The sequence below is a fragment of the Coregonus clupeaformis genome, chromosome 6 (genome assembly GCF_020615455.1).
Source record: "Coregonus clupeaformis isolate EN_2021a chromosome 6, ASM2061545v1, whole genome shotgun sequence".
In the NCBI taxonomy this organism is placed as follows: domain Eukaryota; kingdom Metazoa; phylum Chordata; class Actinopteri; order Salmoniformes; family Salmonidae; genus Coregonus; species Coregonus clupeaformis.
In genome coordinates, this window is record NC_059197.1 from 49,013,863 (window position 1) to 49,028,093 (window position 14,231).

At 39.0% G+C, this 14,231-nt stretch overlaps 2 protein-coding genes across 4 annotated transcripts in view; both read right to left on the minus strand.

The window, feature by feature from the left end:
• Positions 1-7,796, minus strand: LOC123485790 (gastrula zinc finger protein XlCGF17.1-like). Its single transcript, XM_045216918.1, has 3 exons — positions 7,783-7,796; positions 5,428-5,510; positions 1-1,336 (listed from the first exon to the last, which is right to left on the minus strand). The coding sequence occupies exons 1-3, from the start codon at positions 7,794-7,796 to the stop codon at positions 330-332; spliced, it is 1,104 nt and encodes a 367-aa protein (XP_045072853.1). The 3' UTR covers positions 1-329.
• Positions 7,403-14,231, minus strand: part of LOC121568060 (guanine nucleotide-binding protein subunit beta-5-like) — a 26,670-nt gene continuing 19,841 nt past the window's right edge. Inside the window, exons 11-12 of one of the 3 annotated variants that reach the window (XM_045220861.1) lie at positions 10,684-11,123; positions 7,403-10,325 (exon numbers count right to left, since the gene is read on the minus strand). In XM_045220861.1, coding sequence (XP_045076796.1) covers positions 11,112-11,123 — 12 coding nt within the window. In that variant the 3' untranslated portion in view covers positions 7,403-10,325; positions 10,684-11,111. The other 2 variants (XM_045220859.1, XM_045220860.1) reach the window with 2 other exon arrangements.

The window sequence follows — 14,231 nt, forward strand, 5'->3', positions numbered from 1 at the left end:
GATAGTCAATTCATTTTATTACTTTGATGTGGTGTAAGCAAAGACAGCATAGAATGTGACAAGCTGACCAACTGAATAGGTGAACTATTCTACTATGGGGCTTTCTAATTTTTCCTGTTGGTTACTTAATAATTGTGTTGTTGGCTGAGGAAGATTCAATGTGGATGACACTTCTTTGTGTGTGGATATTGTAGGCAGAATTTACATAACCAAAAGGTATCGGGGCTCAGCTCCGCCTGGCTCTCATTTGGATCGTAGGTGCCGGGTCTCGGACCAGGCGGTACCCGGCCCAATTTAACCCCTGCATAAAAAGGCATTCTTACATGTTCTCAGCAACTGTGAATATTCCTTCTGTGAGTTCGCAGATGTCTTTTCAGACTTGATGCTAACTTCAAGTGAGTTCCACACAAATGACATTGAACTCCCTCCCCAGTGTGAGTCCTCATATGCACTGTCAGGTTTCCTTTCACACTGAAGCATCTGTCACATTCGTTGCAGCGATGTGGTTTCTCCTTTGTGTGAGTCCTCATATGCTTTGTCAGGCTATCCTTAATGCTGAAGCATCTGTCACATTCTTTGCACTGAAATGGTTTCTCCCCAGTGTGAGTCCTCATATGCAGTTTCAGACTTGCTTTTGACGACAAACTTTTCCCACAAACATCACATGTAAAAACCAGCCCTGTATGAATATGAAGCATATGCATCTTTAGGCTTTCTTTGTGAAAGAAACGTTTGCCACAGTCGGTGCAGCACTGCTGCCTCTCCCCCATGTGAATCTTCATGTGCTTCCTCAGGTAGAAGTTCATGGCGAAAGATTGTCCACATGTGTCGCACGTGTACGGCCTCTCTTCACTGTGCCGGAGTTGCCGATGCCTTCTCAAACCATGTGCTGTCGCCAAGCATTTTCCGCAGACTTCACATATCAGCTCAGGCAACTCACTGGCATGTTTCCTTGGCCGTCCTCTTCCTCTCTTTGATTCGAGAGGCCTTATTCTATTCCCCACTCCATCTGCTTTTCCTTTATCAATTTCATCGTCGTCACTCCCCGGATTGACTTCAGAGGGGGGCTGATAGTCACTGGTTGATTCAGACTCAATGTAGCCCTCTCCATCAGATTCTGTTTGGTTCTCGCCATCAGATTCAGACGTGATGTTGAAAGAGTCCCATATAAACTCTTCGGCATCAGACTCCGCCGGCCCAGGGCCCAGACGGGGGCTCCATTCCTGCTGCTCAGGGTTAACCCTCTCTTCAGACTCCGCCGGCCCAGGGCCCAGACGGGGGCTCCGTTCCTGCTCATGGTTAACCCTCTCTTCAGTTACAGTCAGCTGCTGGAGGTCTGGAGGGAAGGAGAAAGGCTGAAATTGACAAGAGACCAGAAATAGGACTACTACTTAACTAAATACTAAATAAGGCGGTGATTTGTTAAAAAAACGGGTAAATAGTGACCACTAGTGGATGTTCAGTCTGTAGCTACTAGCTAGATAAATTACCATGGATACACATTGCTTAGCTACCATATATGGGTCATTTCTAGATTGTATAGCTTTTGTCAGAATTGATATCAAAAGTTGAAAATGTAGCATTTTAGCTAAACCTAACCTGCTACGTTAATTCTCCTAACCTACTGCGTAAATTCTCCTACCCAGCTACGAAAAGTAAATTTTGACAAAAGCTGTATCCCTTCTAGAAAACCCTTCATATGAGCTAAAAAAAAAAAAAAAGTGCTACACATAGGATTTTTTGTTTGAATTTTTACATTGTAATTTTATAAAATGTCCATAATATATCTGCTGTTCTGACTTTGTGGCTGTGTTATCTAGTGGATATCGCTCTGTCATTTCCTGGATACTAAAATTCTACAATGTTCGCTCAATTTCAGTTTATGGTGAGAAAACAAGCACTGGATAGTGTAGGGAATCATTGTACCATCTAAATCGCTACAAAAATATATTTAGTTTTTAATAGCGGTTTTGAAGCTAGTGGAACAAAACTAAAGTTACTTTCGGTTTTGGCCCACCAGCTTCAAACAGCTGTTAAAACGATATTTGCAGTTATTGAAAATATATTTCACAGCGATTTAGATGGTACAATGATTCTACACTATTCAGTTGTTTTCTCACATAAACTGAAACTGAGCGAACAGTGTAGAATTTTAGCAACCAGGAAATGAGCTATTTCCACTAGACAAATTCAGAACAGCTTTCCCAGTTTGACAACAGATGCCACTCCGGCGGGAGAAATCAATAGGCGAATATCACAGAGGTCCCACAGCCAACCACACCACTTGCAGGTAAGTAATACTGTGAAACACTATCATTCCACTATTAGCGCCAGATATATTATCATATCAACAAAAGCTAGGTTTCCATTCAATAGGTGACAGATTTTCATGTGAATATTCTCAAATCCGTATAAAAACAATATGCGCATTTTCCCACCACAGATATTTCCATCAAATTGACTTGTTGCAGACAGAGTATGTGAGCGGAGCAGAGCTTGCCCAATTTGACTATAGTGAGATGTCCTAACACAGCTCTCTGGTCTTGGCCATTGTGGAGAGGTTGGAGTCTGTTTGATTGAGTGTGTGGACAGGTGTCTTTTATACAGGTAACGAGTTCAAACAGGTGCAGTTAATACAGGTAATGAGTGGAGAACAGGAGGGCTTCTTAAAGAAAAACTAACAGGTCTGTGAGAGCCGGAATTCTTACTGGTTGGTAGGTGATCAAATACTTATGTAATGTAATAAAATGCAAATTAATTACTTAAAAATCATACAAATGTGATTTTCTGGATTTTTGTTTTAGATTCCGTCTCTCACAGTTGAAGTGTACCTATGATAAAAATTACAGACCTCTACATGCTTTGTAAGTAGGAAAACCTGCAAAATCGGCAGTGTATCAAATACTTGTTCTCCCCACTGTATATCTCAAACTGCCCATCTTAATCTATTATTTTTATTGGCCAGTCTGAGATACGGTTTTTTCTTTGCAACTCTGCCTAGAAGGTCAGCATCCCAGAGTCGCCTCTTCACTGTTGACGTTGAGACTGGTGTTTTGCGGGTACTATTTAATGAAGCTGCCAGTTGAGGACCTGTGAGGCGTCTGTTTCTCAAACTAGACACTCTAATGTATTTGTCCTTTTGCTCAGTTGTGCACCAGTGCCTCCCACTCCTCTTTCTATTCTGGTTAGAGACAGTTTGCGCTGTTCTGTGAAGGGAGTAGTACACAGCGTTGCACGAGATCTTCAGTTTCTTGGCAATTTCTCGCATGGAATAGCCTTCATTTCTCAGAACAAGAATAGACTGATGAGTTTCAGAAGAAAGTTATTTGTTTCTGGCCATTTTGAGCCTGTAATCGAACCCACAATTGCTGATGCTCCAGATACTCAACTAGTCTCAAGAAGGCCAGTTGTATTGCTTCTTTAAATCAGCACAACAGTTTTCAGCTGTGCTAATATAATAGCAAAAGGGTTTTCTAATGATCAATCAGCCTTTTAAAATGATAAACTTGGATTAGCAAACACAACGTGCCACTGGAACACAGGACTGATGGTTGCTGATAATGGGCCTCTGTACGCCCATGTAGATATTCCATTTTTATTTTTTTTAAATCAGCCGTTTCCAGCTACAATAGCCATTTACAAAATTAACAATGTCTACACTGTATTTCTGATCAATTTGTTATTTTAAAATGGACCAAAAAAATTGCTTTTCTTTCGAAAACAATGACATTTCTAAGTGATCCCAAACTTTTGAACGGTAGTGTATATATATATAAAATCTCTGCAAGCGCGGAGAGGATATGTTCTCCAGGCATCATCACATGAACCTGAAGCCACAGACAGGCCAAACTCGTGTTTCTAAGCCAAATAAGGCATTTTTCGTTTAATTTGTATTTAATTCTAAGTAAGTCACAGCCTATATGTGTAATTTATAGACTATAATGATTAAATACAACGAAATGTTGTTTAAATGCTGAGAGCTTTATGTCCCTACCAGTCTAGTGTGTCGCACTCGCAAATGCTTCACAATGTATTTCTTTGCAGGCTATAGCCTTGAAATAATTGAAATAATATAGCCTAAATAATTCATTTTCGTTCCTTCTTAGGCTCCTTGTCTGACTCCTGACCTATTTAGTGTTTATATGCTGTTTAATATGACATGTAGCCTATTTGAAATGATGAGAGCTTCTTACATTCACCTTTTCATGTTTATTAAAATACTTTTCATTCAAATCATACATTTCAATACTTCAAAACCAAAATGGTAGGTCCAGGTAGTCACAAAAATAGATGGGTGTTGGTTAAATTGTGATTTTAATGAATGGAGCGAATTTGGAGAGGCAGTTTTTTTTTCCTGTGAGCACGGAGCAGTTTTTAGCGGAGTCGTTTGGAAAGGATGTGGAGCGCCTGAGCAGCAAGCACTGCTCCATGAGTGATGAGCATGATTTTTGACCGCTCAACTCCGCTCATATACTCTGGTTGCTGATAAATGGCTGTGCGTAATGACGTAGTACACATCAAAAAATACCCTTTTGCGGTTAATTTCCCATGTACCGAATAAAAAAATACAAGTTAAATGGGTTTCCATCACATTTAACTCTACTGATGGTTTTCTCACAAAAAAAATGTTGACTTAAATAGCTAGTGTGCCCACTTTGGTATTGGCACCTGTGGTCTAGGCAACAGCTCGCAGATACAGTGTGGGCAGATAGCCTGTTGGCTAGAGTACACATATAGCCTACATGAGATTACTGACAAAAGAGCAAGTTTATTTTTAATTTGTCAAATGGCAGCCAAGCATTGATGATCATGTCACCAGAATATTGGAAAGTCACACCTCGATTTATTGGAAAGGAGCGTCAAGCTCACCACCTTGCACTTTCACCACCCAAATTTCAAGTTAATGTCACATGCACAAGTACAGTGAAATGCCTTTTTTTGCAAGTTCTAAACCCAACAATGCAGTAATCATAATGTATTTCATCTGTAGCCTAATAAACTGCATGCTTTCCCGACCAGTCATAGTGGGAGAACCACACGTCGTCGCGTGACTGACTCCAAGCATAACATCTTTTCCACCGACATTTGTCGCATAATTCATTTTACCCACACAAAAAAAAATCCCACTTTGTCTAGCGTATTTTGCTTTATAGACGTTTACAAAGTTCACCGAACATATTTTTTTATCTGACATGTACTTTACTCGCATTAAAAGTTTGGATGTAAACCTGGTTATTTTCTGAAATTACAATGCAAAAATCAAACATTCCTGTGTAGCACCTTTTAAATTACTGTCTCCAAAGTATTTTCGCAATAGGCCTATATGGCGATGCGTGTAACAAAGCCTTTCGCATTCAAATTAGGCAATGCAAAATGTATGTAATTTAGCGAGACTAGTCACAAACCTGCTAATCTATGCACCTTTACCTCCGGTTTGAAAACCAAATCCAGCAGTCTTCGTAAAAGTGCATTCGCCCGTTTCAAACGTGAGATTTCTTCCTGGTACTCTGCTATCGTTTTTTTAATAACCACGGATAATTCCAAAGGAACTGCGGTTAATTTTTCGTTGAGAAACACATTAAGCAGCTGTAGTTTAGACATGTTGTAGAGGAAATGGATAGAAGGTGGGATAATTATTGTTATTAACTAGCTAGCTATGGTTGCTCAAGAATCGCTTGCTTGATCAGGGTCAACTAGATTGTATACACCTACGGACGATATTTACCATTGAAATACCGCGAGGGTTTGGATTTATTCAGCATTGAAAATAACTGGGAACTCGGAAAAATACGAGGTCAAATCATGACGTAAGTGATTTTCATGTTGGAAAGGCGGAGCTCTAGAAAGAGGCCCGAGTTGGAATTCCGAGTTGAATGACCATCAAATCGAATTTTCCCAGTCGGAGCTAGTTTCTTTCCGAGTTCCCAGTTGTTATGAACGCATTGAAGTCGCAAGTTGGAGATTTCCGAGTTCCCAGTTGTTCTGAACGCGGCATTAGAGGAACGTCCGGAAGGGGATACTTGGGACGTCCCTAAACTCTTAACCGTAACCCTTACCTTAACCATTTTACATTTCAACTTCAGTGGGGTAACGTCAGAGTTGGGACGTCACAAGGAATGTACTTATTTAGCTTGCATTTGGACTTTATTGTTACAATTAATTATTAATGTGTTGTAGACAAAATAATGAAAAGGGTTGTCTGGTAGCCTCAATAAATAGACAAATATTTCGTGACAGTGTGACTATAAGGTTCAATCGGCACAAAGAATGGTTCTGAGATATTGAGCATCAACGTTTTCACATCCCAGATCTCAGAACTGTTCTGTAGTGAATTCTTCTTTCATAACCCATTTAAGGTCCTCATCTTAAATTCACCTAAAACACAAATGTCAATCTAGCCATAAGTTTATATCTGACACTTTTAAAGAAGACTGTAGCTATTTGAATACATACACGACAGAATAACACTATTTTACCAATATATAGTCAGAACACATCAAATACATTAAATGTATTATGATCATCAGACGAATTACTGTCATCACTGAACAACGATGTGACAACATTATTTAGGCTACGTTTTTGTTGTTGTTGCTTGCCTTACGTTATTGCTGGCTAGACTAGCCTAGACCTGGGTTTCCCAAACTCGGTCCTGGGGCCCCACCTGGGTGCACATTTTGTTTTTTTTCCCCCTAGCACTACACAGCTGATCCAAGTAACCAACTGTGTAGTGCTAGGGCAAAAACCAAAACTTGCACCCAGGGGGGGCCCCAGCACCGAGTTTGGGAAACCCTGGCCTAGACCATACATAGACGGAGATGGCAAAGACATGTGTTCTGATTGGTCCGTCTGTATTTGTTCAGGCTTGTGATTGGATTGCAGATAGAACCTTATAGCGCCAAGTTCTAATGGGTTAATGCTGATAGAACTTTCTAGTTTTTTATTTTTTTTTCACTTAAAATTAACTTTTTAGACATATGAAGAACCATCTAAAGATCTATTATATGTGACTAACTCATTTTTGACAAAAAAAATAAGTCAGATAAAACCTTATAGTCCCAAGGTCTCGATTTGTAGTTGAACAAGTCATTGCATGTATAGATTATTTTTTACTTAAGACTTGACTTTAAAAAAAAAAAACTTGTGACTCGACTCGACTTGCTCTTAGAATGTACAACTTGGACTTGACCCGTTCTACTTGGGACTCAGACCTTGTGACTTGATCCCACCTCTGGTAAATATGCAAATATATTACAAAATAAATCCAATCATCACGGACATCATTGTCATATTGATATACTGTATAGGCAAAACATATTTATGCATTTAATTTTTTAATTTACTTCAAATCACAGAAATTCCAAATAGGGCAACAACAACAACAACAGAAAGAAACAAAACAAATTGTCCAAATTCATTTTATTCCTTTGGTGTGGTGTAGGTGAATAGTTTCTGGTATCATGTAACTTGTATATACACTAAACTACAATATAATAATTACAATAAATTATCAAATTAGAACAATTGCATGAACAGGAATACATAAGTCTAAGAATTTAAATATGTAGGTGTTCACAAAAGGTTGTATATTCATGTTAGCTAGGTATTATCTAGTGTCTGTCATCTGAACAGCTCAAGCAGTATGTGAAATCCACAGATGGAAAGAAACTTAAAGGGTTAAGTATTAGAATGGAAAATGTGGCACCAACCAAGATGATTGGTCTTGAGGCTTGTTCCCAAATGTATGAACTGTTTTTCATCATATCTCAAATCTAAACATACTATGTCTTATACATTAGGTTATTGAAGACATTCTCCCTCTAACTGTTTTGCTCTCTGTATATTCACCACTAGATTAATTTCAAACATTGTTATTCATCACCATCTACTTTAGACTAGTCCACTTTAGACCATCTACTTTAGACTAGTCCACTTTAGACTAGTCCACTTTAGACCATCTACTTTAGACTAGTCCACTTTAGACTAGTCCACTTTAGACCATCTACTTTAGACTAGTCCACTTTAGACCATCTACTTTAGACTAGTCCACTTTAGACCATCTACTTTAGACTAGTCCACTTTAGACCATCTACTTTAGACTAGTCCACTTTAGACCATCTACTTTAGACTAGTCCACTTTAGACCATCTACTTTAGACTAGTCCACTTTAGACCATCTACTTTAGACTAGTCCACTTTAGACCATCTACTTTAGACTAGTCCACTTTAGACTAGTCCACTTTAGACTAGTCCACTTTAGACCATCTACTTTAGACTAGTCCACTTTAGACCATCCACTTTAGACTAGTCTACTTTAGACTAGTCCACTTTAGACTAGTCCACCTTAGACTAGTCCACTTTAGACTAGTCCACTTTAGACTAGTCCACTTTAGACCATCTACTTTAGACTAGTCCACTTTAGACCATCTACTTTAGACTAGTCCACTTTAGACCATCTACTTTAGACTAGTCGACTTTAGACCATCTACTTTAGACTAGTCCACTTTAGACTAGTCCACTTTAGACTAGTCCACTTTAGACTAGTCCACTTTAGACTAGTCCACTTTAGACCATCTACTTTAGACTAGTCAACTTTAAACCATCTACTTTAGACTAGTCCACTTTAGACCATCTACTTTAGACTAGTCCACTTTAGACTAGTCCACTTTAGACCATCTACTTTAGACTAGTCCACTTTAGACCATCTACTTTAGACTAGTCCACTTTAGACCATCTACTTTAGACTAGTCCACTTTATACCATCTACTTTAGACTAGTCCACTTTAGACTAGTCCACTTTAGACCATCTACTTTAGACTAGTCCACTTTAGACTAGTCCACTTTAGACCATCTACTTTAGACTAGTCCACTTTAGACCATCTACTTTAGACTAGTCCACTTTAGACTAGTCCACTTTAGACCATCTACTGTAGACTAGTCCACTTTAGACCATCTACTTTAGACTAGTCCACTTTAGACCATCTACTCTAGACTAGTCCACTTTAGACCATCTACTTTAGACTAGTCCACTTTAGACTAGTCCACTTTAGACTAGTCCACTTTAGACCATCTACTTTAGACTAGTCCACTTTAGACCATCTACTTTAGACTAGTCCACTTTAGACTAGTCCACTTTAGACCATCTACTTTAGACTAGTCCACTTTAGACCATCTACTTTAGACTAGTCCACTTTAGACTAGTCCACTTTAGACCATCTACTTTAGACTAGTCCACTTTAGACCATCTACTTTAGACTAGTCCACTTTAGACTAGTCCACTTTAAACCATCTACTTTAGACTAGTCCACTTTAGACCATCTACTTTAGACTAGTCCACTTTAGACCATCTACTTTAGACTAGTCCACTTTAGACCATCTACTTTAGACTAGTCCACTTTAGACTAGTCCACTTTAGACCATCTACTTTAGACTAGTCCACTTTAGACCATCTACTTTAGACTAGTCCACTTTAGACTAGTCCACTTTAGACCATCTACTTTAGACTAGTCCACTTTAGACCATCTACTTTAGACTAGTCCACTTTAGACCATCTACTTTAGACTAGTCCACTTTAGACCATCTACTTTAGACTAGTCCACTTTAGACCATCTACTTTAGACTAGTCCACTTTAGACTAGTCCACTTTAAACCATCTACTTTAGACTAGTCCACTTTAGACCATCTACTCTAGACTAGTCCACTTTAGACTAGTCCACTTTAGACCATCTACTTTAGACTAGTCCACTTTAGACCATCTACTTTAGACTAGTCCACTTTAGACCATCTACTTTAGACTAGTCCACTTTAGACCATCTACTCTAGACTAGTCCACTTTAGACCATCTACTCTAGACTAGTCCACTTTAGACCATCTACTCTAGACTAGTCCACTTTAGACTAGTTCACTTTAGACCATCTACTTTAGACTAGTCCACTTTAGACCATCTACTTTAGACTAGTCCACTTTAGACCATCTACTCTAGACTAGTCCACTTTAGACCATCTACTCTAGACTAGTCCACTTTAGACCATCTACTCTAGACTAGTCCACTTTAGACTAGTCCACTTTAGACCATCTACTTTAGACTAGTCCACTTTAGACCATCTACTTTAGACTAGTCCACTTTAAACCATCTACTTTAGACTAGTCCACTTTAGACCATCTACTCTAGACTAGTCCACTTTAGACTAGTCCACTTTAGACCATCTACTTTAGACTAGTCCACTTTAGACCATCTACTTTAGACTAGTCCACTTTAGACCATCTACTTTAGACTAGTCCACTTTAGACCATCTACTTTAGACTAGTCCACTTTAGACCATCTACCTTCTACTTTAGACTAGTCCACTTTAGACCATCTACTTTAGACTAGTCCACTTTAGACCATCTACTTTAGACTAGTCCACTTTAGACCATCTACTTTAGACTAGTCCACTTTAGACTAGTCCACTTTAAACCATCTACTTTAGACTAGTCCACTTTAGACCATCTACTTTAGACTAGTCCACTTTAGACTAGTCCACTTTAGACTAGTCCACTTTAGACTAGTCCACTTTAGACCATCTACTTTAGACTAGTCCACTTTAGACCATCTACTTTAGACTAGTCCACTTTAAACCATCTACTTTAGACTAGTCCACTTTAGACCATCTACTTTAGACTAGTCCACTTTAGACTAGTCCACTTTAGACTAGTCCACTTTAGACCAGTCCACTTTAGACCAGTCCACTTTAGGCTAGAGTAGCTATATCATTATTTTGTGTGTGATATGAATTTCCTTAAGATATATTGACCTTGTGTGATCTAAAATACTTAATGTTAAACGTTATTAAAGCTTGTAATAAAAGTGTGTCTTTGCGGTTTGACGATGACTGTTAACTTGTCAAAGACCACGGTCCAAACGTACCCTGATACACACTACAGTAAGACTGAATATTTACAATGCCTGCCCTTTACCACTGGCCTACTGTATGTGTTCAACTGAATCTGAACCTATGATGTCTATGATTGTACTCAAGCAGAGTGAAACATGTCTGTCTCTTAGTTACCACTGTCTCGATCTATCTACCACTGAATTCAGTTGGTCAGTTTTCCTCTTCTGTGTCGTTTTCCTTAAGCCCAGATCTGAAAAAAATTAATAAAAAAATAGAGAGAAACAAACTTACTTCACAATAAAAATAGACATGATGCTGTTCTATAGAAAAATAAAATGAGAGGAAGGGCACCAGTGAAAGCCCTGATGGATAGAATAATACAATGATAAGATAGATGGATAGATATGGTAGATAGGATAGATAAGGTTAGGATGGATATGATATGATAGATAAGGATAGGATGGATGGATAGATATGGTAGATAGGATGGATAAGGTTAGGATGGATATGATATGATAGATAAGGATAGGATGGATGGATAGATATGGTAGATAGGATGGATAAGGTTAGGATGGATATGATATGATAGATAAGGATAGGATGGATGGATAGATATGGTAGATATGGTAGATAAGGATGGATAGATATGGTAGATATGATAGATAAGGATAGGATGGATGGATAGATATGGTAGATAGGATGGATAAGGTTAGGATGGATATGATATGATAGATAAGGATAGGATGGATGGATAGATATGGTAGATAGGATGGATAAGGTTAGGGATGGATATGATAGATAAGGATAGGATGGATGGATAGATATGGTAGATAGGATGGATAAGGTTAGGATGGATATGATATGATAGATAAGGATAGGATGGATGGATAGATATGGTAGATAGGATGGATAAGGTTAGGATGGATATGATATGATAGATAAGGATAGGATGGATGGATAGATATGGTAGATAGGATGGATAAGGTTAGGATGGATATGATATGATAGATAAGGATAGGATGGATGGATAGATATGGTAGATAGGATAGATAAGGTTATGGTAGATATGGTAGATAGGATAGATAAGGATATGGTAGATAGGATGGATAAGGTTAGGATGGATGGATAGGATAGATAAGGATAGGATGGATGGATAGATATGGTAGATAGGATAGATAAGGTTAGGATGGATATGATATGATAGATAAGGATATGGTAGATAGGATGGATAAGGTTAGGATGGATGGATAGGATAGATTAAGCCCAGATCTGAAAAAATATATATATACAGCTGCGGAAAAAATTAAGAGACCACTGCAAAATTATCAGTTTCTCTGAATTTACTATTTATAGGTATGTGTTTGGGTATTATTATTTTTTTTAAATTGTTTTGATAAACTACTGACAACATTTCTCCCAAATTCCAAATAAAAATATTGTCATTTAGAGCATTTATTTTCAGAAAATGACAACTGGTCAAAATAACAAAAAAGATGCTGTGTTGTCAGACCTCGAATAATGCAAAAAAAATAACTTCATGTTCATTTTTAAACAACACAATAGTAATGTTTTAACTTAGGAAGAGTTCAGAAATCAATATTTGGTGGAATAACCCTGATTTTCAATCACAGCTTTCATGCGTCTTGGCATGCTCTCCACCAGTCTTTCACATTGATGTTGGGTGACTTTATGCCACTCCTGGCGCAAAAAATCAAGCAGCTCGGCTTTGTTTGATGGCTTATGACCATCCATCTTCCTCTTGATCACATTCCAGAAGTTTTCAATGTGGTTCAGGTCTGGAGATTGGGCTGGCCATGACAGGGTCTTGATCTGCTGGTCCTCCATCCACACCTTGATTGACCTGGCTGTGTGGCATGGCGCATTGTCCTGCTGGAAAAACCAATCCTCAGAGTTGGGGAACAATGTCAGAGCAAATGGAAGCAAGTTTTCTTCCAGGACAACCTTGTACAGTGGGGGAAAAAAGTATTTAGTCAGCCACCAATTGTGCAAGTTCTCCCACTTAAAAAGATTAGGTAATTTTCATCATAGGTACACATCAATTATGACAGACAAAATGAGAAAAAAAAATCCAGAAAATCACATTGTAGGATTTTTAATGAATTTATTTGCAAATTATGGTGGAAAATAAGTATTTGGTCAATAACAAAAGTTTCTCAATACTTTGTTATATACCCTTTGTTGGCAATGACACAGGTCAAACGTTTTCTGTAAGTCTTCACAAGGTTTTCACACACTGTTGCTGGTATTTTGGCCCATTCCTCCACGCAGATCTCCTCTAGAGCAGTGATGTTTTGGGGCTGTCGCTGGGCAACATGGACTTTCAACTCCCTCCAAAGATTTTCTATGGGGTTGAGATCTGGAGACTGGCTAGGCCACTCCAGGACCTTGAAATGCTTCTTACGAAGCCACTCCTTCGTTGCCCGGGCGGTGTGTTTGGGATCATTGTCATGCTGAAAGACCCAGCCACGTTTCATCTTCAATGCCCTTGCTGATGGAAGGAGGTTTTCACTCAAAATCTCACGATACATGGCCCCATTCATTCTTTCCTTTACACGGATCAGTCGTCCTGGTCCCTTTGCAGAAAAACAGCCCCAAAGCATGATGTTTCCACCCCCATGCTTCACAGTAGGTATGGTGTTCTTTGGATGCAACTCAGCATTCTTTGTCCTCCAAACACGACGAGTTAAGTTTTTACCAAAAAGTTCTATTTTGGTTTCATCTGACCATATGACATTCTCCCAATCCTCTTCTGGATCATCCAAATGCACTCTAGCAAACTTCAGACGGGCCTGGACATGTGCTGGCTTAAGCAGGGGGACACGTCTGGCACTGCAGGATTTGAGTCCCTGGCGGCGTAGTGTGTTACTGATGGTAGGCTTTGTTACTTTGGTCCCAGCTCTCTGCAGGTCATTCACTAGGTCCCCCCGTGTGGTTCTGGGATTTTTGCTCACCGTTCTTGTGATCATTTTGACCCCACGGGGTGAGATCTTGCGTGGAGCCCCAGATCAAGGGAGATTATCAGTGGTCTTGTATGTCTTCCATTTCCTAATAATTGCTCCCACAGTTGATTTCTTCAAACCAAGCTGCTTACCTATTGCAGATTCAGTCTTCCCAGCCTGGTGCAGGTCTACAATTTTGTTTCTGGTGTCCTTTGACAGCTCTTTGGTCTTGGTCATAGTGGAGTTTGGAGTGTGACTGTTTGAGGTTGTGGACAGGTGTCTTTTATACTGATAACAAGTTCAAACAGGTGCCATTAATACAGGTAACGAGTGGAGGACAGAGGAGCCTCTTAAAGAAGAAGTTACAGGTCTGTGAGAGCCAGAAATCTTGCTTGTTT

Excerpts from the sequence above, each read along its gene's own strand:
- LOC123485790 (XM_045216918.1), bottom strand. Across the intron at positions 1,337-5,427 it reads ATTTGGTTTTCAAACCGGAG|ACCTCCAGCAGCTGACTGTA; the intron begins GTAAAGGTGCAT and ends CCTTCCCTCCAG.